This window comes from Sinohyriopsis cumingii, chromosome 4 (assembly GCF_028554795.1).
Source record: "Sinohyriopsis cumingii isolate HCF-2022 chromosome 4, ASM2855479v2, whole genome shotgun sequence".
Lineage (NCBI taxonomy): Eukaryota > Metazoa > Mollusca > Bivalvia > Unionida > Unionidae > Sinohyriopsis > Sinohyriopsis cumingii.
The window spans coordinates 65,642,720-65,669,322 of record NC_142964.1 but is presented as its reverse complement, the minus strand read 5'-3'; the positions used below and the strand labels follow the sequence as shown (position 1 = coordinate 65,669,322).

General features: G+C 34.3%; 1 protein-coding gene across 3 annotated transcripts; it reads right to left on the bottom strand.

Annotated features, from left to right (window-relative positions):
- Positions 1–5,055: 5,055 nt before the first annotated feature.
- Positions 5,056–26,380, bottom strand: LOC149801358 (galactose-1-phosphate uridylyltransferase-like). Of its 3 annotated transcripts, none has more exons than XM_089955419.1 (10): positions 26,247–26,380; positions 24,192–24,361; positions 22,533–22,608; positions 20,356–20,534; positions 19,759–19,815; positions 18,813–18,935; positions 17,700–17,832; positions 15,714–15,797; positions 6,129–6,283; positions 5,056–5,270 (listed from the first exon to the last, which is right to left on the bottom strand). In XM_089955419.1, exons 1-10 carry the CDS (start codon positions 26,266–26,268, stop codon positions 5,199–5,201), a joined length of 1,071 nt encoding a protein of 356 aa, XP_089811545.1. In that variant the 5' UTR covers positions 26,269–26,380; the 3' UTR covers positions 5,056–5,198. The 3 variants fall into 3 exon arrangements, with proteins under 3 accessions (XP_089811545.1, XP_089811546.1, XP_089811547.1); XM_089955420.1 differs by lacking the exon at positions 26,247–26,380 and adding an exon at positions 25,814–25,942; XM_089955421.1 differs by lacking the exon at positions 15,714–15,797.
- Positions 26,381–26,603: the final 223 nt, after the last annotated feature.

Here is a 26,603-nt window from a genome sequence, read left to right as displayed (position 1 = left end):
ACAATTACCCACGTTACAAATGTCTTTGTTGAATCTTTGAACTATATTGAAACCTCCCAAACATTTGTCAGTTTTTTGTATTTCCATTCCACACTGAAAATCTTGAAAAACCTTTACTGTCAGAACCTGTTAACATCCAAATCTTGACAAAGCATGATTTGCTCGTACAGTCTCCTAAATGTATTCTGTCTGCTGGCTACCTAGTCACCTTGGTAATGAAAGGCCAAAAGCAGTCAAACCTACCTTTAGTCATCCATTTCCAAATGGAAGATTCCGTATTTTTTATGAGCAATATTAACTGGTAAATACAACATACTTGGCAAGAATGAAAACTCCCCAACATCAATCATTGGAGACTGTCATCCCAAATTTATAACAAATCGCAGAACTGAGGTGGTATTGTTGTAATTATGTATCTACCTTCTGAAGGGTGATTCTCAGCCAGAGTGCATGCCCAGCTAGTGTCCGCTGAAAGTGAATATTCATTTCCATACCAACACAACACCAATATTTTTTATGTGAACTCGGTGAACCTCTATGATAATGTACTACCAGAGGAAATTTTTTTGAGGAAATATATATATATATATATATATATATATATATATATATATATATATATATATATATGATTTTGAAAAGGTAATATAATTAAATTTTATATTTTATATACACTTTATGAATTGAAACATCTACCTTTTAACTTCTCATGTAGTACTTTTCATATTTATTTGGAAGGCTGCCACTTCAAAGCTTTTTTAGGCCAAATAGTTGCATTCAAAACTTTTCTTTTAAATTGGTACCAAATAACCAATATTGTGCTGACATGGTTATAAACACTACTACTACAATTACTACTACTCGCGTGACATGCATATACACACACAGGAACAAATACAAAGTCTTGCCAAAAATAGTAATAGCACAGCCTACACAATACATGTTTTAGCTATTAGTTGTTGCTTGGTGCTCATACAGTGACTGACAAGAGTTCTGCAATTTCAGAAAATTCTGGTAAATGACAATTTGCAATCGGTAGGTGTCTAAAACTTCATTCCTTTCCATGACTACACCAAATTTTTCTTTTCTTGGAAGGGAACAGAGCTATTGTTTTTTCTTACAATTTCCACACAGAATAGCATTCCCCCCCTCAAACAATTACAGCATTTGTAATTGCAGAGAAACAAAATATTAAAGATTATCACAGACACAGTCTTATAGTGTGTTGCTAATGGAAGAAGATCCTCACCAGAAGGCACTTCTTAATACAAAATTGGTTGTCAGCATTGGATCAGCAGGACAACCCCAAGGTATTTGTTTGCTTTCTTATTAAAAAGTGTTATTTTGTCTTCGGCAGTTTTTAAGTGTTAGAAAAGTAGCTAAAATGGTCATTTGTAAGACTGATAGATGAAGTGAAGTTTAATATTGTCTGTGAACACATTAATCAAAACATGTCAATCTATGGCTTGCCCTAACCCTATCCATGCATTTGCACAAGCCTATTTAATATTTTTAAACTTAAATTCGTAGCCTTAGGCATTATATCTTCTTGGAACTTGGAGCATTCCTTGCATCATTTTTAAACCATCACAGAAGTCACAGTGATCTGTGCTTTGCTGAGCCACTCTGGCTGAAATTTGTGATCACTTTGGCATCCATGTGAATTTTTTCATCTATCCATACCCTAGATTAGGTTACCGTTTTGTTACTTTAAATAATTTTTAGCTATATTCCTCATTGATTAGGAATGTAGCTTAAGAATGCACTCATCTTTAGTTAAATAAATGTCCTCACTAGCAAAAGCTCAGGGGGAGGACTTGTTATTTTGCCTACCATATGGCCAAGTGTATTATGTTGTGATACTGAAGATATCGAGTTCATTTCCACACAATAATTCAAGTTTGCCACCATGTACAGTTATAAAACTTTGTGGATGCCTTTTGCTTTGTGTAGTGAAGAACCCTATTGATTCTGGGTTCAATGTCACTGACTGAAAAAAGGAAAACAGTTTCCACACAATTTTGGAGTTGAATGGTCATAGTCACTGTGATTGAGAAGAAAAAGGGTCTCCACACAATAATATTAGCTCTGTATCATAAACCTGGACTAGTCTTTGTGGATGGCTTGCATTTTGGGTAAAGAAATGTATTTTGGGGGTTCAAAGGTCATCAGAGAAGAAAAAAGTTTCTGCACAAAAATCTGAGTTCTTGCCCATATACATTGATGCAAGTTAATAGATGAATTGCATGTTGGCCTATTGATTTAAGTGGTTAATACCATCTCATTGTTACAGAAGGAAGGAAAAACGTTTTTTTGTTGTTGTTGATAACTTCAGTTCCATAGTACCTTGACCATAGTAGACATTTTGCATGAATGAAGCTGGTTATTGATTTTGGGGCCAAAAGCTCAAAGATCCAGGTCATTGTGGTTAAGAGAAAAATGGGTTTAGCAGAATCAAACTTTTTTCTTCAGCTTATACTGGTTATACTTAAGAAGAACTGTTGTCTGTCATTAGTCCATCCATTAGCACAAGTTTAATATTGCAACTCTTCATAAACTAATTGGATTGCCACTGAAACTTTACACAAACATTCATCCTATTGTCTAGTTGGTCCTAAATGAAAATTGTGCTACTTGGACATTGAATATGACCACCACAGTGATCCTCCACCAATCTTTTTGGGTGCTACTCCTAAATGGATGGTCACATTAACACAGAAGTCTTCCTATGGTGTCAAGTTGGTACCATATAAAAATCGTGCCATGCTGATATCCTCTCTGTTCATCACATCAGCTAATTTGATAATTTTGCTATCACTGAAGAATATCAAAAATTATTTCAACACTCAGCAATGGTCTTATGTTGAATTTCCTGGTAATTCTTTTCAGCCAGTAGTGTCAGACTTTTTGAGGGACTCTTCTTTTACAGTAGTTTTCTTCACCAAACTTTGTGTATGGTTGCACTTAGGTTAGATTGAAGAAACCATTTAGATTTCTGGATTCTAAAAGTTGATTAACAGTTACAGCAAAAGATAATAACAAAAATATAACTTTTTGCAAATCTTCTTGACATGGATAACAAAAATACACAAAGGACCCCAGGTGGCTGAGTGGTTTTAAGCATTCACCTTTACTGATTACTGCCATCTCACCTCACTCCGAATAGGTTCAGTCTGGGGCTGGGCCAATGCGGGTATGTGAGAAAGCTTGTCAGTAGCTTCCCTTGTGTCAGTGGTTTGTTTCCCTGGGTTTGTCTACTACCATATATACTGGCTGCCTTGTATAGCCCATCTAGAGTTGACAAATGACGTTTAACCCAAAACAACAATAACAAAATAGCAGATACCATTAAACATTTTTTCCCCCATACATTTCACCTGAAATGAGCAAATCTGTCTGTTCCTTACAATAAGGTAAACTGTTAGCATCATATTGTGGATATAAAACTTTGGAGCAAATTTAAAAACATAAAACCTCTCTTTACAATTAATTCCATTATTTAAAACAGAGCAACACAAAGCAGGATATTTAGTGCTGAGGCTATCAGAGTAAGGTGAGATGCCAAAGGACATGCTATGGTAGCCACCTTGACCTGATTTGATGGAAGAATTCAAACCTTCACCATTTTGATTGCAAGTCTGGCATGCTAACCTCCGAGTTGCTGTGGCTCCTGCCACCACTAGCTGCTTTTTATAACATGCAGTAAATTACATCAGGTCTATTTTACGTCCGATCCTACTGGGAGTGATTTCACAACCACCACCACAACATTAATAACAATAATAATAATAATAATAAATCTCCAGTAATGGCACATGGGCAATCCTTCCATAAATAGCATACTGGTGTCTGAATATGAAAATCTCATTTGCAACAGTCGTTTAGTATAATTCTACATTTGACTCTTATGATGTTTATTATGAAATCCAGTTATGTAATGTGGAAATAATAATAATAATAATAATAATAAAGACTTTGTATAGCGCCTAATCTTTAGAAGCTCTAAGTGCTTTACAACATTAGACAACACCTATAAGATAAAAAAACATATAATGATATGATTACAAAAACAAACGCCATGAAATTTGAAAACAAAAAAACATGCTGAGAATATTTAAGGTAGGAAGCATTAGGTCTTTAAGTTTGTTCTTGCAGTCAAAATAAGTGAATTTTGAGAGCACTCTTGAATTGGATCACTGTGTCTTTGTGTCTATGTTCAGTGGGCAATTCATTCCACGTTCTGGTATGCAAAAGAACACTGTCCATATGACTTTATTTTCATAGTGGGAATAATGAGTATACAATTGTCAGAAGAGGAGCGTAAGTATCTTGCTGGTGTGTACACATGGGTGAGGTCGGATAGGTATGAAATAGCTTCATCACAATGGCACACACAGAGACAAACATCATTTTAGGTTTTTCAAGAGGTTTTTCCACTATAAACTCCTGCAAGAGTAGCCACTCCAACCAGTGATGGTGATACAAAATGAAGACAGTAAGGGCTATTCTAGAAAGTACAGCATCAGGGAGATGGAAGGTAGATTTAAGAAAAGTTTGTAGGTGATCTGTCAGTTAAGTTTCATATCTTTTACCCAAAAATGGTATTCTCAACTAAAACTTGACAGGTTGTTAGGGTATTGATCAAGTGCCCCCACCCCCCACCATTTTTTTTGGGTGGTAGCCTGATATGTTAACTGATTTCCCTGTGCAATGTGTTTCAAGTTACATATGGACAAAAATGACAAAATATGGGTTACAGTGTTTGTGCCTGTTCAAAAGAGTTTGGAAATATTCTGATATGTACTGAGCTACATCCACTCAAACAATATCTTTCATATTTTCTTAACATGCTGTGCACAGATTTCAGCATAGACTTCAAATTAAACATATCCTCACAATTATCTTCCATCATGACCTATAACACTGGTTTTGTGAAACAATCACTCGCAGACTTGCCTGAGAACCTCTCATGTTAAAGGATATAGTAGCAGGTGAGCTGAAATAAAATTTAATCCAAATTCTACTTCAAAGGGTCTAGTTAAAACATCTGGCACATTTTTTTATAGGAGAATTTGTTTTATTAACATATTCTTGGCTAATTTTTTTTAGCCTTAACATTTCCATTCACATATTAAGTACTGACTGAGGATCTGTACTTCCCGTTGAGATTGGTTATTTGAAAGCCATTTAAATCAGTCCTATTTGTCTGCATTATTAGATTTTATTGTTTTGTAATGGACTTCTGACAGACTCCGAAGTTTTTCTGCTGCCTGAAACAAATGAAGACATTAAGTACATTTAAATCTTATGAATAAGCAAAGTATAAGTAAAACATAGATAAATCAAATGTCAATTGTTCTAAGAAATGGCGTTACTCAAATGGTTTGTTCACTCCCCGTATAAAGCATTCTTGTGTCAATGTGGTCTAAAAGTGTTTTGAATTTTCAAAGTTCTATTGCACATATATTTAAATTTTCTCCATTTTTGAAAAATAGCTTTTGTCAATTCTTTAATTTATTAACAGTTTATTTTGAGGATTTGTGTGATTTCTACAGTGAGCAAATTTATTTAAAAATTGTAATTTCTTTCCATGATTGATACAAATTTAACTTAGATAATCTTTGAAAAGAATGCAAGTGCTAAATAAAAATGTAATTTTTTAAGTGTTCTAAAGATACAGATGTCTTGAAATGGTTGGAGATATTTCTACAGGTAAATGTTACTGACTATTTACTGGTGATGAACATTATCATATTTGTCTTTCTTGTAAAGCAGACTCCAAATATAAATTTATAACAGGCACCAAAATAAACCTCAGCTCGTGATAAACCATATGTGCCTTTGGATCCAACATGAAATCACACAGACCCAGACCTGCTGTCCCAAAGGTCTGTGTTGTTTGCAGTTGGACCCAACTTATACAGGAGTATATACAGAAATTGAATTAAAATAATTATTGCTTTCTGATTAAACAGCAGTGGAAAGAATATTCTCACTGTTGTTATATGCAATATGGTCTTGAATAAAATCATTGAACCACACTGTCCAAAGACTTAAAGACCATTAAAAAAAATTCCAGATTAAAAAATTAAGGTGTCCAAAGATTTGAGATTCCCAAAGAGTTGTACCTTTTCTGGTGTGAGGTCCCTCTGGGGCATTGCAAGTAGCTCATATCCCACCATGAACTTTTTGACTGTTGCAGACCGCAGGAGGGGTGGATAGTACAGTGCATGTAGCTGCCAGTGACTACAATCTTCCTTTTTAAAGTTACCTGTTGGTGCACCTGAAACACGAGTAACAGATAATTAACCCACGTGTTCCTATATGTGGGCTGCATTTAAATCATAAAGATTAGTTAACTTTCTACATGAGAGTAACCAGTGGATACAAAAAGCATTGTCCAATATGATGCCAATAACACATCGAAGTCATCAAATAATTCAATGCATCATTCTGCATTATTTTTATTGCAGATTTTATTTCTTCATAATCAGAAAGATATTTGAAATTAAATTAAAATTTGAATTAAAACAAAGAACAATAATATATCTGTGATGTTTGTAGGAAGTCACTATATCTTATATATTTGTGGCCTGAACGTACAGCTTACTCTACATTTTGGTATTATATTGCAAAACTTGACTTCTTCACACTGAACTGAATAAACAAGATGTATTCTTGGCTGAAAAAGAACAAGCTATAATCAGACTTGTGATTCACACATGCATCTGGGGAAAATGCAAACACAATTAGTATATTTTAATAACCTAATGTGTTAAATTAACAATTAGTTTTAAGTTTTATTTCGGATTCAGAAACGTAATTTAATATATTCTATCAAGATGGGTTCTAAATCTTAAGTTTATGGTAACTGTCCAAACCAGCTTTTGTCTCGACATTTTTCTATCAAAATATTTAAGTCACTGTTGCTCAAACCAGTAGAAAAGTCCCTTAAAGAGATTTGTGTTTTGCTGGTCAGAAAGAATTTACAGGAATTGATGACAACTTTACTTCTGTCTTTCTTTTCTTCTTTTTCACTGCTGAATATTGAAACCACATCTGAGAACCTATAAAACCCCAAAATAAATTACTATTTCTTATCTTTGCAAGTTAACATGTTCACATAACAGCTGTATAATTCTTTGTAATGGCCACTGACACCGATCTTAATAAAATGGATAGAAAATCAGTGAACTAGTCTGAAACAAGATGTAGCTCTAAGCTACGTTTGGTAAATTCTATGATTATTATTTTGAGGAAAATAATGTTATTTAAGTGGTACTGTTCAAGGTTTCTTCTAATATATCCATAAATGGGTTTGATTAAAGTCCAGTGATAGTTTTGTATCATATGCTTAAAGCCAGTACAAACAGAAACAAGAGTCCCTTGATGAAACTGATGCACAACTACTGGTTTTAACTGAATTTCTGGGAATTCAAAGCAAGACCATTATCTTTTATAACAGCTGTGTGTTAAACCATGAGTATATTTTTCAGCAATACAATTTCAAATTAACTGCCTTAACAGCCATGTTGGATATCAGATCGGCACCATTTATATTTAGGACCAACTAGATATCATTATGTCTTTTGTTGAAACCCCAAATAAATATAGCCTTTCAGGAGGAGTATTGATAACACAATCCTCACAACTGCTGCCATTGTGATCATAATGGATGTCAGATAAGCATCTTTTCATTTAACACCAACCAAACATCATAAAATATCCTTTGTTGAAAACCTGATGTTGATAATGGCCACCATGGCAGCCATATTGCTAGTCAGACTGGTACCATTTTAATTTAGAACGAACTAGATATAACACGACCATTCAAGCAGAAGAAGTAGTGATAACACTTTCATGATGGCAACTGTGGTGGACCATTTTCATTTAGGACCAACTAGACATCATAAGCACATAGCTAGGCAATCATTATTTTTCTTACTTTTCATTTTATTAAAAGCTTTAAGAAATAAGCTGTCAAAAAGGAAATTGTACTTTCAGCTAAAGCTCCTGCTCTGTGTTTGCTCAAACAGGACTTTGCTTTGTTGTACTCTACTCAACACTAAAAATATGCCACAGGAACTGAAATCTTTGGATGTCCTTCACCGTCATTAAAAAGTGTTATAAAAATGTCCCCTTTCTTTATCAAAATGTTATTGTAAACTATCTGGCTTTATCATACATTAGCATGTTGAGCTATGTGATACAATAAGCATGGATCACTAATAAGGTTGTAATAGTACAGTATCATATACCTGAGGGTTTCAGCTAGTGCTTGGGAAAATTCACACATCCTTTCATGAAGTCAGAATTAAAAGCATGGGGATAGAATACAATTTTATTATCATGGTCTTCAATTTTTTTTATTTTTTTATTTTTATTTTTTTAATTAACCCCGTAATAAGTTGAACAATGGGTCGGGGAACCATCCCAGGGTCACCTTACAATCAAACATTTCTGGTTATCAGATAATCTAGGGATAATAAATATAATCTACAGAGAAAGTAAAAAAGAAAACACACACACACACACATGCATATGGCACACAATCTAGGTGACATGGCCTTTGTTATATTACAATATTTTGTTCCTGTTTACCATCAAGTCAGAGACAAGTTAAATGTTCATTGTTGAGGTCCATTTTTGAAGAAATTGGTCCTCTTTTTTATTTACCTTAGCAGTGTATTTTTCAATGTTCTTATGCATTGCAACTATTTGCTTAAATGCAAAAATAGAAGGATTTTTCATATTGAATCTGCAAGTATAAATATAATATTTTGCCAAAATAAGCAGAAAATTACCCAAACTGTCCAGTTGTTCACTTCCTAAAAATGTTTCTTTTTTGGACAGATGTACAATATTTGGGCAAAAAGGTGCAAAAACTTCAATAAAACGGTACCAAAACTGTGAAGTAATACTGCAGTCATAAAAGAGATGCTCAATACTTTCAGTTTCACTCTTACAGAAAGTACATTTGTTGTCATCAAATATGTTAATTCTTTTAAGAAAATCATTAGTAGCGATTATTCTATGGATTAATTTAAAGTTAAAAGAGATCAAATTGGTATCCTTGGTACAGCATTTTGCCCAGCTATATATATCAGACCACTCCTCACTACTTATATTTTTATTAAATACTTGCATCCAAGCTTCTTACTTCGCAGTGTGTTGCCTTTTAGTTTCCTGTAAAAGATCTTTGTAAACAAACTTGAGTAAATCTTGTTTTCGCAAGTTCGTTATTTTATCCTCCTGCTTATCAAACTTATTATGTACTAGGTGGTTTTTTTATGGCATCTTTCCATGCTTTAGGAATTCTGGATATTAAGGAGAAGTATTTCAAGAAATCATCGCTTCCAGTTTTTTGTTTTATTATCTCAAAAAGTATTAAATTACCGTGATCATCTACTAGATCGTTCAGAATTTCAAAACCAGCTTCTGTCCAGGATTTGTATTGATAAATCATTTTAGGGGGGACAAAATTTAAAATACTCATGGATAGATACTCGTTAGGACTTTGCGGTTCTTCTTTCCATTTAGATACTGCCAAAATTACATCTCTCCAAAAACTGTTTTTAATGAACTTACTAAATTCTTCTAATTTCCTTCTCGCTAAATTCCAAATATCCTTTTTATTTCTGAGTATAGTTGTATTGACTAAGTTCTGCCATGTTCCATTTTCCTTTTCCAGCAATCTTTTAACCCATCTTATCTTAATATACCTAATGAATGAAAATATGTGTATCATATTTAGTCCTCCCTCGTTTTCTGGGGAAACTAGTATATCACGTTTTATTCTCTCTACTTTTCCACCCCATACAAATTTAAATAACGTGCGATTTAGTTCTGCTTCAACTTTTGCTGATGGGTTAGGAAGTGCTGAAAAAAGATGTATGAATATGGGCAGGACAAGAGTCTTTACAACAATTACTTTACCAACTATTGACAGATGTCTTTGACTCCAGCTTGCCAGTATTCGTTTTGCCTTTGTTAGTTTCTTCATATAATTAATTTCCACCATCTGTTGTAAATCTGGAGAAAATTCTATGCCAAGGAGTGTAAAGTTCGAAGAGGACCAAATTCGGCCCATTTCGGGACATATTCTTTCATTAGAAAATTTCCTGTTTCCAATCCAAATAGCTTTTGTTTTTGTTATGTTACATTTAAGTCCCGATAATAGAGAGAAACCTTGCAAGATATTCATAGTTGCTTCAAGAGAAAAACTAGATCCATCAAGAAGAATAAAAGCGTCATCGGCATACTGACCCAATTTATATTCACTGGCGTCAAAGATTACTCCCCGTACATCCACGTTTTGCTTTAAAGTTACAGCTAAAATCTCAACCCCAATGATAAACAAATAAGGTGCAAGGGGATCTCCTTGACGACATCCTCTTTCAAGTCTAAAAAAAGATGACATATGTCCATTATTTATAACACAACTATTAGAGTCACTGCAAAACAGTTTAAACCACTTACAAACGGAATCACCAAAATTAAAAGATTGTAGAGCTTCTTCCACAAAGATCCAGTTAATCGAGTCAAAGGCTTTTTCGAAATCTATTAACAATAACAAACCGTATGTTTTCATTCTCAAGTTGGTCCATGGTATCATATAATAGCCTGGTGTTTTCTCCAATGAATCTACCCTTCATATATCCTTTCTGAGTATCGCTGATTATTGATGGAAGAACCTTTTTAATCCTAGCTGCAATTGCTCCCGAAGCAATCTTATAATCAGTATTTAAAAGTGATATAGGTCTCCAGTTTTTAAAATATCTTCTGTCTTTTTCCTCCTTTGGTAGACTTGTGATGACTCCTTGAGTCTGAAAATCTGAAAGTTTTCCTACAGTATATCCGTAATTTATTGATCTACATATAAATCCCCCCAGAGACTTCCAAAAGAATTTATAGAACTCTACAGTGAATCCATCCGAGCCAGGACTTTTTCCATTTTCCATCTGTTTTAGAGACATACCGAATTCTTTAATTGTTAGCAGACCCTCGCATGATTCTCTTTCCTCTCAACTAAGTTTAATATTGTGATTAAAAAATCTATTTCGAGTTTCTTGAGTAGCCTCGTCATCAGGCTGAGCAATTCTACTTTTGAACAATTCCATATAAAACTGTTTTTGTGCTTCTAAAATATCTATTTGGTCAGATATATTTGTCCCATCATCTAAAATAATTTCCTTTATTGTCTTATTAACATAGTTTCTTTTTTCAAGATTTAAAAAATACTTTGTGCTTTTTTCCCCAAATTCATACCATCTAGCTTTAGATCTTAACATAACACCTTCTATGTATTTTTTCCTAGATTCCTCTAATTCTGCTTTTTTTCTCTCTAAGTTTTCCAGAATTTCCCCATTTATGTTATTCGACAGTCCCCCCTGAATTTCTATTATTTCCTGCTCAATTTTCTTTAATTTTTCCCGTTTCTCTTTTGATTTCCTAATAGAATAACATATAGTTTCAGATCTTATTTTCATTTTCAAAATTTCAAAGAACATTTGGTCATTACAGGAAAGAGAAACATGGAGAGAGTCATCTTTATTTCCCCCTACATAATATTCATTTACAGTGTCAGTTATACACCTTTTGACCAAATCAGTATACTCAATGTTCCTCAACAGTTGGGTATTAAATTTCCAATATCCTTTTCCCCTTGGAAACGTTGAAAACGCCACACTCAAAACAATAGCTAATGATCAGTCTTGTACCCTGGTAAGATACATACATCATGGTCTTCATTTGGGTCTTGTAAAAACAAAAACATCTTTAGTTTGTATTTTAATAAAAACTAAAAATTATTTTTAAAAAATTAAAGCAAAGTTTAGTACTAATCTGTAGTGTAAAACAGTAACTACAAATCAACAAAATAATGATTTGGATGCAATAAATAATGGGCCTATTAGAGTGCATGCTTTATGACTTGTCTACTATTTAACTACCTTAACTTTTCAAATCAAACTGTCATATAATTATCAGTATTTTAAAAAAAATATTTATTTTAATTCAATTATTTTCTTTTCCTGATAACATGACAACTTTTTCTATCATTCAGCAATCACACTGCTTTGACCCACCACCCTACTGATAAAAATTGCCTTGCTTTTGATTTTAATGTATGGAAACCTTTGAGTTGCACTGACAATCCATGTAATATTCCTTTATCTAAACAATGCCTTCCTCATCAAGCAGAATGGTTGTTGAGACCATGTGACTGTCCTGACAGGCTCGACTGCAAAAATCCAACTAGACCTTGCAGTGAATGTGTGCGCCAAGTTTCATGGCAATCATTCCAGAAGATTAGGAGAAGCAGCAATAACAAACTTGTGCTAATAAATCAGTGGTCAAGCTGGACTTAAATTTTAGGGAGAAGTGACCTCTAGTTTTGGAGATGAACATGGAGAAGGGGGAAGTAAAGCAAGAAATGCAATATTATATATATATATATATATATATATATATATATATATATATATATATATATATATATATATATATGCATATGTATATGTTTTCTTCTCTTATTTTTGAATAATGTTCTCTATTTTTCAGTATCCATTTAAGATTGGTTTTAATCAACACTTTATATTAAAGTTGAAGAATCTGCGTTGTATGTTTGAACTTGTATAAAATTTACTATATTCATACTTGAAAGTGTCTGTTTGGATGGAGGTATATGCAGTGTATTCTGGCAATATGACTTTAAAAGAGCACATTGTAATTAATTACAACTAATAGGAGTAATGACATTGTAGTCTTGGTAAATGCTTAATAAACTACATCTTAATTTCATTTTATTTAGGTTCTGTAAAAATGGCAGTCAAAAAGATTTCCAAAATGCTCTGAAACAACCCCCTGTAACATGTACATGGAGCAAAGGCACAAGAAACTTCATTCCACACTGTTCATCCTAATTTCACTGTTGCCAATTAATTATTACTCTAACAATTCATAGACAACTCAATGAAGCATTAACAAACAAGACCCAACTTTCCAACCTGACACAGTCAAGATCGTGGCTCCATGCATAACGTGTGAGTGCATCTAATTTTAGAAAGAGGGATTTTCTTAATATAACCACTAACTTTCGAGGTTCATTATGACAATCCATTGACAGGATTCAAATTTATGACAATCCATTGACAGGATTCAAATTTATGGTCTTATTATTTGCCTACGTACTTGTATGAACATCGTGTATTAAATAGCATTTGCTTCACTGCTTTTTTCATATTTTTACAAAAATGAACGTCCAAAAATAAACTTGACCGTACTAAATTGCAATGCTTTTTGAATTCCACAACACAGCAAATAGCTGACCTACATGATTAGATTTTTGAGCTAAATCTTCTCTCACATAACATTTCGACTTTGCTTTCTACAAATTGTATATTTTCCTTAAATCTATTTGCCAAATTATTTAAGAAAACAGACAATCAAATGACGTAGCATTTCCTAGACACAGTACACTTACAGTTTCAGACTGATTTCATAAAGAAAATGATGCAAACACGGTAGTTAAAATCCTCATTAAAAAAAATAAACTTAAAAAGTGCTCTTCACCAATTATATTCTTAAGACACAAATAACTATTTACATATTGATGTTTAAGTATCGAAACAGAAATTGTTTATGTTTTCATCATCAAATGGTAGGCCAAACTTGTTGAAACTGAACAGTGATAACTTGCTTGAGAAAGGGTGAATGGTCAGTCAGCTACTAAAACACACACACCTGTGAGTGTGCAAGGGTCTGTTTGCACAAAATTTGTATAAACTGGTAGTAATATTGCATACAATACATTTTGCCTTGGGCAATAAAACCACACTATCAGAACTTCCTGGATAGTTGTTCTTGTTGTAGGGTTTAACGCTATTTTTCAGCACACGATAGGCTATACATGGCGGCCAGTATTAATGATGGAGGAAGAACCCAGGAAAACCCCGGAAAAAACCACTGACCCTCGAGAAGCTACTGGCAAGCTTTCTCACATACCCACATTGGCCGAATCCACTTCCTGGATAGCGTGAAGGAGCATCTCAAAAGCAAAGTATTGGAACTCATTGTACATCTAAAAAAGTTACAGGTCAATGCCATTTTCACTTTCCTAACAGAAAAAAGGTGAAGTTTACATTTTGTAGGCAAACCTAGTCACCCACTTTGCACAGTAGAGTGACCCCATACTGATAATTGATGCATGATGCCAGATGAAAGGATCATATAAGCTCCACTGATCTATAGTCAGTAGGGCTAAAAACAATAACTGACCCTGACAAATAGATTTTATCAAATAATACATTTCAACCCATACTGTACTACTGCCACTGACATTGATAAAAAATGCTATGTACTTCAAATTTTGCACTTAGAGTACAATCACTCCAAGCCTTATGCACAGTGCCCATTTTCTTCCACCAAATATAGTGTGCATTTCTAACTGCAGTAATAAACTTTATGGTCTTGTTAAGATTAGTAACAAAGTACTGTATAGAACCACTGGCCTACAGATGAGTTATTACGTCAATGGAGACAACTCAAATTTAGGCTACCTGTTAGAGCTGATGGTGGCTATCTCCCTTGAAACAATAGCAGAAAATACTGTTAAAATGAGCGTGTATGTGAGATTTGGATTTTTAACGTAGCTTTAACAATTTTTCAGTCATACTGCTATGATGCCTGCAGTGTGGCAGTTTATAGTGGTGTCTAGCACTGGGGCATCATGCCACAGACATGTAGCATGATGTCCCACCCAGTCACATTATCCTGACACCAGGGCGACCAGCCCTAACACTAACCTCTTAATGCTGAGTGCCAAGCGAGGCAGACTGTTAAAATGAAATCACCACAATTATTCCAGCAGTAATGTTTCAAATGTTGACACAAGTTTTCTCTTGACACATAATGAAAAGAAGAATGCATAAAAATATAAAGATTTTTTTAGAGCAGCAAGTTTATGATTGTAAAAAGTTCACTGAATATCTCTTTTCTTCCATCTGATTTGGCAGAGGTCAGTATCACCGAAACCCTGCTATTCTCCCTAGTTTAATTCAATGAAAGCTCAGACATATATGTCCTATTTGTCTATTGTTATTGGAAAGCTCTGACATATATGCCCTGCCTATATTCAGACATACATTTGCCTATATCAGTATATGAAAACTCCGACATAAATACCTTGGCTGTCTATCATTAAATGAAAACTCAGACATACATGCTTTGGCTGTCTATCATTAAATGAAAACTCAGACATACATACCTTGGCTGTCTATCATTAAATGAAAACTCAGACATATATGCCTTGGCTGTCTATCATTAAATGAAAACTCAGACATACATGCTTTGGCTGTCTGTCATTAAATGAAAACTCAGACATACATACCTTGGCTGTCTATCGTTAAATGAAAACTCAGACATATATGCTTTGGCTGTCTATCATTAAATGAAAACTCAGACATATATGCTTTGGCTGTCTATCATTAAATGAAAACTCAGAAATATGTGCTTTGGCTGTCTGTCATTAAATGAAAACTCAGACATACATACCTTGGCTGTCTATCATTAAATGAAAACTCAGACATATATGCTTTGGCTGTCTATCATTAAATGAAAACTCAGACATACATGCTTTGGCTGTCTATCATTAAATGAAAACTCAGACATACATGCTTTGTCTATGTATCATTCTTCCAACAGATCACACTTACCATGCCATCCCATGGAGTAAGGAAAAGAAACTTCAAAAATGTTATCATATTTGATGAGAAGTTTCTTCATTATATCAGCTAATGCTGCAAAAGATGAAAAGGATATCATTATTTCTTACGTTTTGTGACAATGTACAATATTTTGGGCTATTCTCTATAAATTAAGAGAAGAGTATATGAAAGAATTTTTTTTCTGTTGCTAGTTTAGCATGTACCTTTTCATCAGTGATTCCCTTTACCCTCATTATTGCTTCTGAGTCCCCAAATTTTTCATTTGACAACCAGTTTTGATATCAGAGTTTGTTTTCTACTCAGTTTGACCCATGACTCTGACAACCAAGCGGATTTCTGACTCCCAATCTTGCACCCCTAAGGGATACACTGTTTAGAGGTGTTTAATTTAATGGAAAATTATCTCTTTTTTTATGTGAAAGAATGAATTTAAGTGAATGTAGATGACTACCTGAACATCACTTAACTGTTTTAAAGATACGACCAAATAATTTTAAACATTCATATAGGTAGCCTGGAACATGGATACCACTAGGATGGATATTGTTGTAATGTTACTAAGTCATATTCAGTTTATTGCTGACTCAATGGTCTACGAAGCTGTTGTTGCCATAAAGTGCATTACTGGAACAATCACAGAAATGTTAAACTATATAACAATAAATGATGATAAAATCTGATTATGGAGATAAACAAGTAACAAGTTTATAAAGCTGTCAAATTTGTGCAACCTACTCTGAGAACCTACTGCTTTTCGCTGCAGTAAGATAACTGTAAAATAATTTATTATATAAACTCAAGTTTTATCAAGGTACTCTCTGATATTGTACTTTTTCATTAAAAAAATGAAATAATAATTCAAACTGAATCCAAACTTTCCAACAACTAACAAAACTTTGAGTCCCATGCAACCAACTATAATCTTGTCATATAAAAAGAATGGTCTAAACAATGCAATGTCACAGGTAGACACAATTACTGCCTTCAAAGATGAAGAACTAACAGATGTGGTAACTGTGGAAAGAAATAAAGCATTTATCCCTAAGAATAGTACCAAAAAGCAAAATTTGGATAAATACCCAAGTTTCTCCACATTAAACATTTAATAAAATAGGTTTCTAAATTCATTTTCTTTTACTCCTTTTTCTAGTGGTGGCACTACATAAAAAAGTGGTGGTCTCCCTCCCTTTCCTGGTAGAGTGTTCTCCTCCTTTCAAAATATGCAAATTCTCTTTATCTTCCTGTAAATGTTGTATTTTGATTATCTTGAGCATGTAATGTCTTACTATTAATGCAACATGTGATGCATTTTTTTAAAAACAATTTGTGGAATTACTGTTTAAATTATTTTTTCAGTAACTGCAAATTCTTTTATTACATAAGGATTTCAGGAATTCAAATACTGCTTTACCCTGCCTAATGACATCCCTACAGATGATATACCACGTATACACTGGTTTACGATGCAATGTATAAAATCAAATCATTTGTTTATGTTTGAATTTCTGTACTTATTCTACAAATAAATGAAACAAGCTACATATGTTACCAATATGTATTGCATGTATTCAAGTCATTGCAGAACTACATACAGAGTTCCTGTCACATATTTAAAAAAAAAGCTTCCAGACCCAAAAATAACAATTTGCAGACCTAACAGCTGGAACAAAAAGGGATCATTTTCCCCTGGCTATCCAGCTCTAGAATTCACTATGTTTTGGATAAGTCAGGTGTGTGATATGCTGGGACATCCATTCCTGGAAACAATGCGTTACCAACAGCAACAATAAGACTGATGGAAAAGTGATATTCTTGCCTTGCATAATGTTTAAATAAAACAAAACTGGCAATACATTACTGGGCGAGGTATAAGACAAAGTAAATATATCTGACAAAAGTATTAAAGCAGTGTATAGAAAACTAAATTAAAGGTCAAAAATGAAATTTACCAATATATATACAAAAAGGTCTTACAGTTCCTCTCTTCATCTGTGAGGTCCTCAATCCTCATTACATGTCTCTTGGGGATAAGCATGGTTTCAAATGGCCATACAGCCCAGTATGGCACCAGCCATACCCAGTCATCATTCTGCAGAACTATACGCTCCTAGGTTTAGAAATTAAGAGAATAACTACACAAAGTCAACCACTACGCACATTATGATAGCTCTAAGTACTAGATCCCATCAAGAACTGTTCAAACCTTTTTTTGCATGATGCTAAAGTTCACCCTCACAGTCTAAAAACATGCATATTCTTTCATTTTTAAGATTCCTGTCAGTAAATTTTAAGATGGGACAAGATTCCTGTTAAAAATATATATATCTCTGAAATATATGTGGACCAAAATTTTGGATATTTAATGAAATTTGGCCCCCCATCCCATGTGACAAAACAGTTGGCACTGAGAATGCCTAGGTAGTCTTTGTTCTCATTAAACATGGAAGAATGAATTTGTAACTTACTATAGACAGGATCCAAATTTATTGTTTCATCCAAAACTATGGTAATATTACACAAATGGAATGAATATCTCCATGATCATTCAGTAATTGCTGCTGTGTCATAATGTAATAAACATGTTCAAGTACTGCAACTCAACTGTTGCTTTTGGACAGAGTACAAGATTACTTCCCTTTCATCATACCTGCCTAATGGAAAGTAAATACCAAAACCAAAATAAAAAGTCTGCAGCCATTTACTTCCCCACCCATATTTATGGTTCCTTTCGTCTTTAACTTTAGGGAACCAAATGTGTCTTGCAACTGATTCCCCTCCCCTTCCCTCAAAGAGTGATTACCTTTAGTTCATATTGTTTCATAATAAGGGATTCATCACTGAATGATCAGAATGCTTACAATAATAATGCCTCTAACCATGTTTATTCGTAAAATTTTAACCGCCTACCCACATTACTCTGCCTTAAACAAAACAGAAGCCAAAATCAATATCACTACTTCATTCATGTTACAAACATCCTGAGAATCAGACCAGCTTTTACAATAAATCTTTGAAAATGGCTAGATCAGAAAATTTTTAATCATACAGACCAGCACATTTTAAAAAGGGAAAATGCTGGGAATTGACCTGTTTCTCCACCTCCTGCTTAACATAATGAACTAGCAACGGAACTTGATGTTTTTGAAAGTACTCCTTCTGTGTCCTGTGTTTGACTGCTGGCTCATTTGGGAAGAAGGAACTGGCCCACACCTGTGATGAAGAAAAGACTGCATGACTATTACTTGCATTTCTCCTGGTGTCTTTAAGAGAAACACTAGCAAAAAAAGACCAAGGGAAATTTGTTTTTCACTTTTTTATTTTCCCTGTTATCCCTTGTATTCTATAATTAAGAACGGTGTTAAAGAATTTTATAAAATCATGTAAATGATCTAACGAACAGTATATCAATAGAAAATTGAACCATACTAAACACAATGCTCTGTCAGGCCTTTCTTACTTTCATTTGTTTTGTTTGCATCCCTTTTTACTGTTCTGTAACATGCATGCATAATAAAGTTAGAACATTGCAGGTATAATACTACCTTGCTTATGACTCTAGTGAGTGGATGATTTGAAACCTAGATTACTGTGCTATGCAAATTCCAAAATACTTTATGCAGCTTTCAGGAAATTATAATACACCACATCCACCACCAATACAATATAGGACACTCATGAAAATAATCTGATATTAGGCAAAACAGTACCATTATAGAGTTCAGGGGAGAATATCTGAGCAAACATACAAATTGTGTACAAATCTACATGTGTATGTATATATTACCTACATGTGTGGATGTATACCTGGCAGTGTTGATGCATTACCTGACAGTGTGGATGCATTACACGACAGTGTGGATGCATTACCTGGCAGTGTGGATGCATTACCTGGCAGTGTGGATCCATTACCTGACAGTGTGGATGCATTACCTGGCAGTGTGGATGTATTACATGACAGTGTAGGTGCATACCTGGCAGTGTGGATGCATTACCTGACAGTGTGGATGAATTACCTGGCAGTGTGGATGCATACCTGACAGTGTGGATGTGGATTCGAGCACCCATTTATAGCTCCTCTGTTTTCAAATATCTGCAAAGAACAAGATGAAGCAGAGAGAAAAAACTGATGTACATAATTTTTGGGTATGACATTAAAAAAGTCACATATGTGTATTCTGAACAATACTGATGCCAAGCAACATCTGATAGTACTGTCTATGATGATAATCACTTATATGACAAAATATTGAAATCTGAACTTTACATAATTACTACCTTTTGGTTATCGTTAATAAGTGTTACAGTGAACAGCAATCTTTTATGCAGTTTTAATGTTTAAAATTTTTTTTAAAAGTTACAGTAAATCATGAATAACAGAATCACAAAGTGCCCTGGATTGAAGGAAAATGCAAAGACAAAAGCACAATTTAAAAACAATTTTAAGTAGCACATAACATGCAAACTAAATTAAATATAAATAAAATAAAACATTTCCAAGTTATGATGGAGTTCAAACAGACAACCAGCAATGTCAATATCTGAAGCTGATCAACAAGGCCAATAACTCTGTCAAAATTTATACAGAAATGATGAGGCATATCTACATCTAAAATACCATGATTTATGGTACCTGAACCCATGTATATTTTTCCCCCAAGTCTACATTGATCTCTGCCCATGTGTCAATCACTGCCCGAATTTCCTTCTGAGACATAAGCGGCAGGGTGATATCAGACCAAGGGTGGAAGCACATTACTTTACACGTTCCATGTGCCGCAGCAGACCGAAACAGTTCATTATCACTTGGGGCTGGAAAAGTCATGTTACAGTCTATTAAATGAAAATCTAAATTCCAACTATGCGACTATATGTATTAGGTTTAAATAATGTCAGGATCTGAATGAATTAGTTTTGGCACAAATATACTTCAAACATTTTCTGAGCATGACACTCAAATTCAAAACTTCAACATTTGATGATACTCTTGAGTGCATTTATATCATAAACAGACCTAAGTTGTGTAAAATATAAAAAGTTATATGGTTATAGTGAGACAAACCTGACGTGTCAAATGATGATCTTATCAACTGCATCTGCATATATCTTTATTTATGGAGATAATGTATAATCTTTACAATTTCCTTCATGATGGAATGTTTGTACCTTTGTTTAAAATGCTAATAATACTGACTGTTATTTTAGGATGAGTATATTGTATATGAATGATTTCTTCAAATGTTCATCATCTGGGGCAACTATTTTTGATTTATCATTTAATTCTAACACATAAGCCCAAGTCTGGGTCCAAACCTTGATTTGACTCACATAATTTCTACCACTTTGTTAAATTACATGAACAAGTTTTGGTAATTATTAAATGATTATCCAGTTCAAGATTAGTTTTGGAATTAGGATTACCTGAACTAGAGATTAATTGAATATTTATGCTGATTTTCACCTGCTATTTAACAATACATTCATTTTTGTCATGCAACATGTGTTGATTTCAGTTTTTACCATTTGAACACTAAAATTTGTGTAAGAAAATACATTCCAAGTTTAGGATGCAATTAAATAAATTGGGTTGACTATTAATTTGTTTTGTTTTATGCAAGTATTTTCAAAGAAAGAACATATGTGGTGCAAGCATCATTTGCTGGCACTAAAATACACTGAAAAAAACATTGGAAATGAAGATATGAGCTGTCCGTCTATTCTATTTCATTTGGCCTTGACCCACAACACATTACAACAGTATGGGGATCTCTGCTGTCACAGCTCTGCAATATGCAAGGGTGGATGTTGCCAATCCAAGGTCAGTGTTTATCTCTGGGTCATCTGGTTTTCTGAACTTCCATCAAACATACGTGAGCTAGTGAGAGCACACTGTATAAGTTGTCATAACTTTTGTATAATCAACTAAAATACATGAAACATTAAAAACACCAGTATTTGTGAAAGACACATTCCTGCACTCCCCACTTTCTCCCAACCAGCCACCCATCTAAAAATCTGTGATCCTTGGGTCTAGTCCCTGGGGTAAGAATCAATCTCGAGGCCAATTTTAGTTGCATATTTGAATTAGTATATTCATGACAAGTGTGTGTATGGGTATATTGTATGGATTTCAAACAGTTTTTATGCTACAAACAAATAGATTAAATCAAAGGTATCAGGAATAGATCCTAAGGTAAATGTCATTTGCATTTTTAAATTTATCTTTTAATTCTTAGTAAGTATACATGTGATAATATGGTTGGGGTTTCCAAATTATAACCCAGTACAAACAGTTACATTCTCATCCTAATAGTTTCAAGGTTATGGCCCTGAAGGTATGTCCCTTTGGGCAGGAAGAAACCCAGGGGTATTACATGTCTGAATTTTATCTCTACATGCCCGACAAGTGTACATATAGTTCCAGGGTGCGGACCTAAACTGTTTCTAAATTGGACCCAGTAGCCACAACCATATACCCACCAGGACAAGACCCTGAGAACACATTCAAATCTGCATCATATGACAACAATCACACACACATACCAATTCTCAAATATGATAGTGTCATAATTTTAGAATCATTCTGATTCATTTAATATAATCAGTCCACTTCTAGCCCCATCTGAGGGGGATGCTTCAAAATTTTAAAACTTCTGCACATTTATTTCTCTATTTTGAAGAGTGTAATAGGAGTTTTATGAAATTATTCATGTATGTCTGGACAGGCTAAATAATGTAAACCCCACCTTTTCTTAAAAAAACAATGGGAATAATAAGATTAAACGAATTCCTGACAGTAAGAGCCATTACCTGGCACTGCGCCTTCCTCTAGGAGTGCAGGAAAGTCATTGTCAAACACAAACGTACTCTCATAATTTGGATTTACCTGAAGAAGAAAAAAATACAGGTTGAGGAAACTTTCAATCTCTCTTTTATGCTTCCATATATAATTCATGTAGGTTTTACTATAATCATGGGATGTCATTTTTTCACTGATTAATTAATAATTAAACGATTATATATAGAAATAAACTATCTGTGTTTATAAAGTCATTTAGCTCCACAAACATGCAAACACCAAACAAACATACACACTATTAGACACATTATTTCTTTATTTGTACCAAAGAATTACTCTCAAAATTGCCCAAATCACATTAGACTTGTCTCAAAATTATTCCTAAAATATATATTTGTTATTCTGATGTCACCATATTTACTATTAACTGCTATAGCTGAAATTTTCTGAACTAATACCTACATATACTTAACCAGATATATTGACAATAAGTCTGCAGCAGTAGCCTAGCATGAATAGTGCTCACTGGCTCATGCATTGCGTAAGTGCTGCCCATGCTTTAACTTATCGACCCTTTTCATGGCGACCATTGTTTTGAACTCTTGCGTTAAGCATTTTCCTTATTTCCCCTTTGCATCAAACAATCACATCTACTTCCTTCTCTTTAACTTATATTAAACTGCTTCTACAAACTTAAATTTTGTATAATTAAATAATAATTTTTAAAAAACTTGATTTTTACCAGCCAGTCCAAATAAAAATACAAGGGGTAACATACAAAACAATATAGCATAAAACACACAGCAAGCACCTGACAATACTGATCCCTGGCATGGATCACTTATGTAAATAAAACTCTAAGACCAGCCAGAGTCAAGGAGTATTTAAACACTAGTTAGGGAGGTGTACAAACCCGATAACAAAATTTAATAAAATCCAAATTTATTAAAATTGATACAATAAAAGACACATTGGGGGAAAACATAAACACATAAAAACCTTTTAACTTTAGACACAAGGGGGTCTCCTCTATGATGTAATGTACTTTTAAAAGGTTCAAAACTAACTTTAAAAAAACAACAACATCCTTACCGTTCTCACAGCAGCAATATACATGACTAGTGGTAAAAATGCAGCAACAGTATTAATATCTGTAACATCTATTTGGTTTAAAGAAATTAAGTGGAATATTTTTTGAAGTCTAGTTAATTTTAATCATCCTTTTTTTCTAATCACCACCACCACCATCACAGTCTTTTTAAAACCACCAAAACTACACTTCTCTCCTTCTCCTAGGCTAACCACTACCAATATTCCTATACTCTGCCTCCTAACCAATACATTCCTCTTCTAACCACCATCACACTCCTCTCCTCCTAACCAAAACCATACTTCTCTCCTAGTCACCACCACCACTACCACTCTTCTTCTCCAACATGACACATGTCTCCTCTTCCCAATCACCATAAAACACATTCCTCTCCTCCTCCTCAATACTTCTTGCTTTTAAACTCTCATTATTCAGTAGAGTTCTCTGTAATGAAGTCCCGATTTCCAGGATTTCCATTTTTGGTCCTGACTCTAAGTTTTCCAATTCATTTCACGTTCCTATAGACAGCTATACAAATCTGTAAGATGGCCCACTAATGTGTCCATTATTCTTCACAAACCTGTCCATTAGGCCTGGTTGCTCCTGGACACAGTGGGTTTTGGGGATCATGATGAGGGATGGTTTCTTCTTCTACTTTCTCCACCTGTCCCTTCCATGGCCTCTTCATGCGATGTGGACACACTAGGACCCACTCGTTTTGCAAGGGGTTGTATCGTACATGTTGATGCTCTAAGGAAAAGAACAGTTTTAACTAGTTTGGACTGGTTTTATGAAATTTCCATATAAAAAGCATATATCAAAGTGCTTTCTCATTTTGAATTTTGAACCTCTCAGGTTGATTACTGAGGTCAAGGACTGTCCCCATGGCAGATATCAATGGGGTATATAGATTTATCTTTTCATGCACAATAAATAAGTACATGTACATTGGTCATATGATTGGGTTCTAGGTTATTTCCAAGTTATGACCCATAAGCTAAGTCCCTTGTAGAGGTTAGAATGGACACCAGGGCCAGTAGCAGTTGCAAGTTTAAATTTGCCTCTTCTTGTTCAGTGAGTAGGGATATGGGGATGGCCCCACCCCAACCCTGGATAAGTGTGTTGGGGGGGGGGGATGGGGGGGGGGTAACAACCAAACGAGCTTCTTCTTTAAATAAAGTCATTAATATTGGTTTATTATTATCATTATTATGCATGTATAAATTTATCTTTTAATGCCTTTGTTTTTCATATATTGTTCTAGCATGGGGATTTCAACTGTTGCTATGTCACAACATAAGTGCCAAGTTCCTGAGATACAGGAAATGACCCTGGATCCTGAGATGATAACACTTGTGTAACTTATCAGACTAACTATCTGTTATGCCAGTTAAAACAAGAAAAACCAATGACCCATGAAAAGCTACTGGCAAGTTTCTCTCATTTCACATTGGTGGAGTGGTGACTTGAACCCATGAGGACAAAAGGAGATCAAGATATTATACATATATGTACATATGGACAGACTCTATCACCATATCCCCAGGCAACTATTACATGGTTCTCAATTGTCCAGAGAAAAGTAGGTCACTACCACCCTCTTTTCATTAATGTGAAGCTTACTGCTTGAAAGGAATGCACATTTGGTTTCATGGCTAGTAGTATCAGATCAATCAAGCAAAACACAAATTTCAAGAAGAAAAAATCAGGTCAATGTGGATCTTACAAGTTTTCAAGCTACAATCAGGGCCTGCTTTCTTTGGTGGGTAAGAATAAATCCTAAGGCTATGGAAGCTGCATGTACAAATTTGCGTTTTCATGAGTGTATATATGGTTATAGGATATAGGATGTGGATCTCAATTGTTTCTAAACAAATAAAAAAACACTGGTGGTAAACATAGTATTCACCTTTGGATGTAAATTATTTCAAAACTGGTATTATATTGCAAACAGCAGAATCAAAGGTGTATTTGATGATAAATAAACAAGTACTGAACTATGATTAGCATGTCAAGTATCTCTTTTATGTACAAGTCGTTACTTACGGAGTACAAGTCGTTACTTACTTAGTACTGCAGCTATTATTAAAGCACGCAGGTTACATGCCATGGGGAAAAAAAGAAAGTTAGAAATGCCCTCTAACAGTTTTTAGTTATGAGTGACAAAAATAATCAAACCAAGAAAATAAGCATAGAACTGACCAGAGCTGGGATTTCGCGACGTGAGAGCACAGGTGCTCGATACGAGCTTAATGTTTAAAAAAAAAATGCAATAACCTGAAGGGAAAATATTATACCACGAGACAAAATTTCCTCAGATTACCCCCCATAACTCGTTCTGACAAAGGACCCTGTTTATCATATTAAAACTTTTATTAAAAGAGACTTTCATAGTACGATGCACAGGGTCCTATGTCAGAACAGGTCATGGGGGTAGTCTCAGGTAATTTTGTTACTCGTTATGATACTTGTACTTCTGGTTATTGCCTTTCTTAATTCAAACATTACTTTTGTGGGGAACAGAAGATTTATGGTTCTCCAGAGACCGGAGGAACTCTTGCAACCAAGATCAAAATTTCTTATCGTTGACAATGGGCGTATACAGTATTATATACTATTATGAATAAAGGTTTACCATCTGGGTCAAATGTTGTCATATTAAAAAAAGTATGATGATACAAAACTATCAACCGATACAATTAATGGGACCTCAAAGATTCGTTTTGAGTGCACCTTGATGCTGAAACCGTAATAACCAAGGTTACCGAATGCGCCTTGGAGTTTGGACTGGTTTTCTGAAATTTCTATATATGAAGACGAACCTGATGTCAAAATGTATCCAAGCCAAAACGTCCCCGAATTAAAGCAAGTCCCAACACGTTGAGGTTCGGAAATGTACTATTTTAGTATTATATGTTGCCACCTATCGTGTGCTTATTTCATATACACTAGATAAACAAAAGTTCATAGTTCTCCATGACCAGCGGATCTC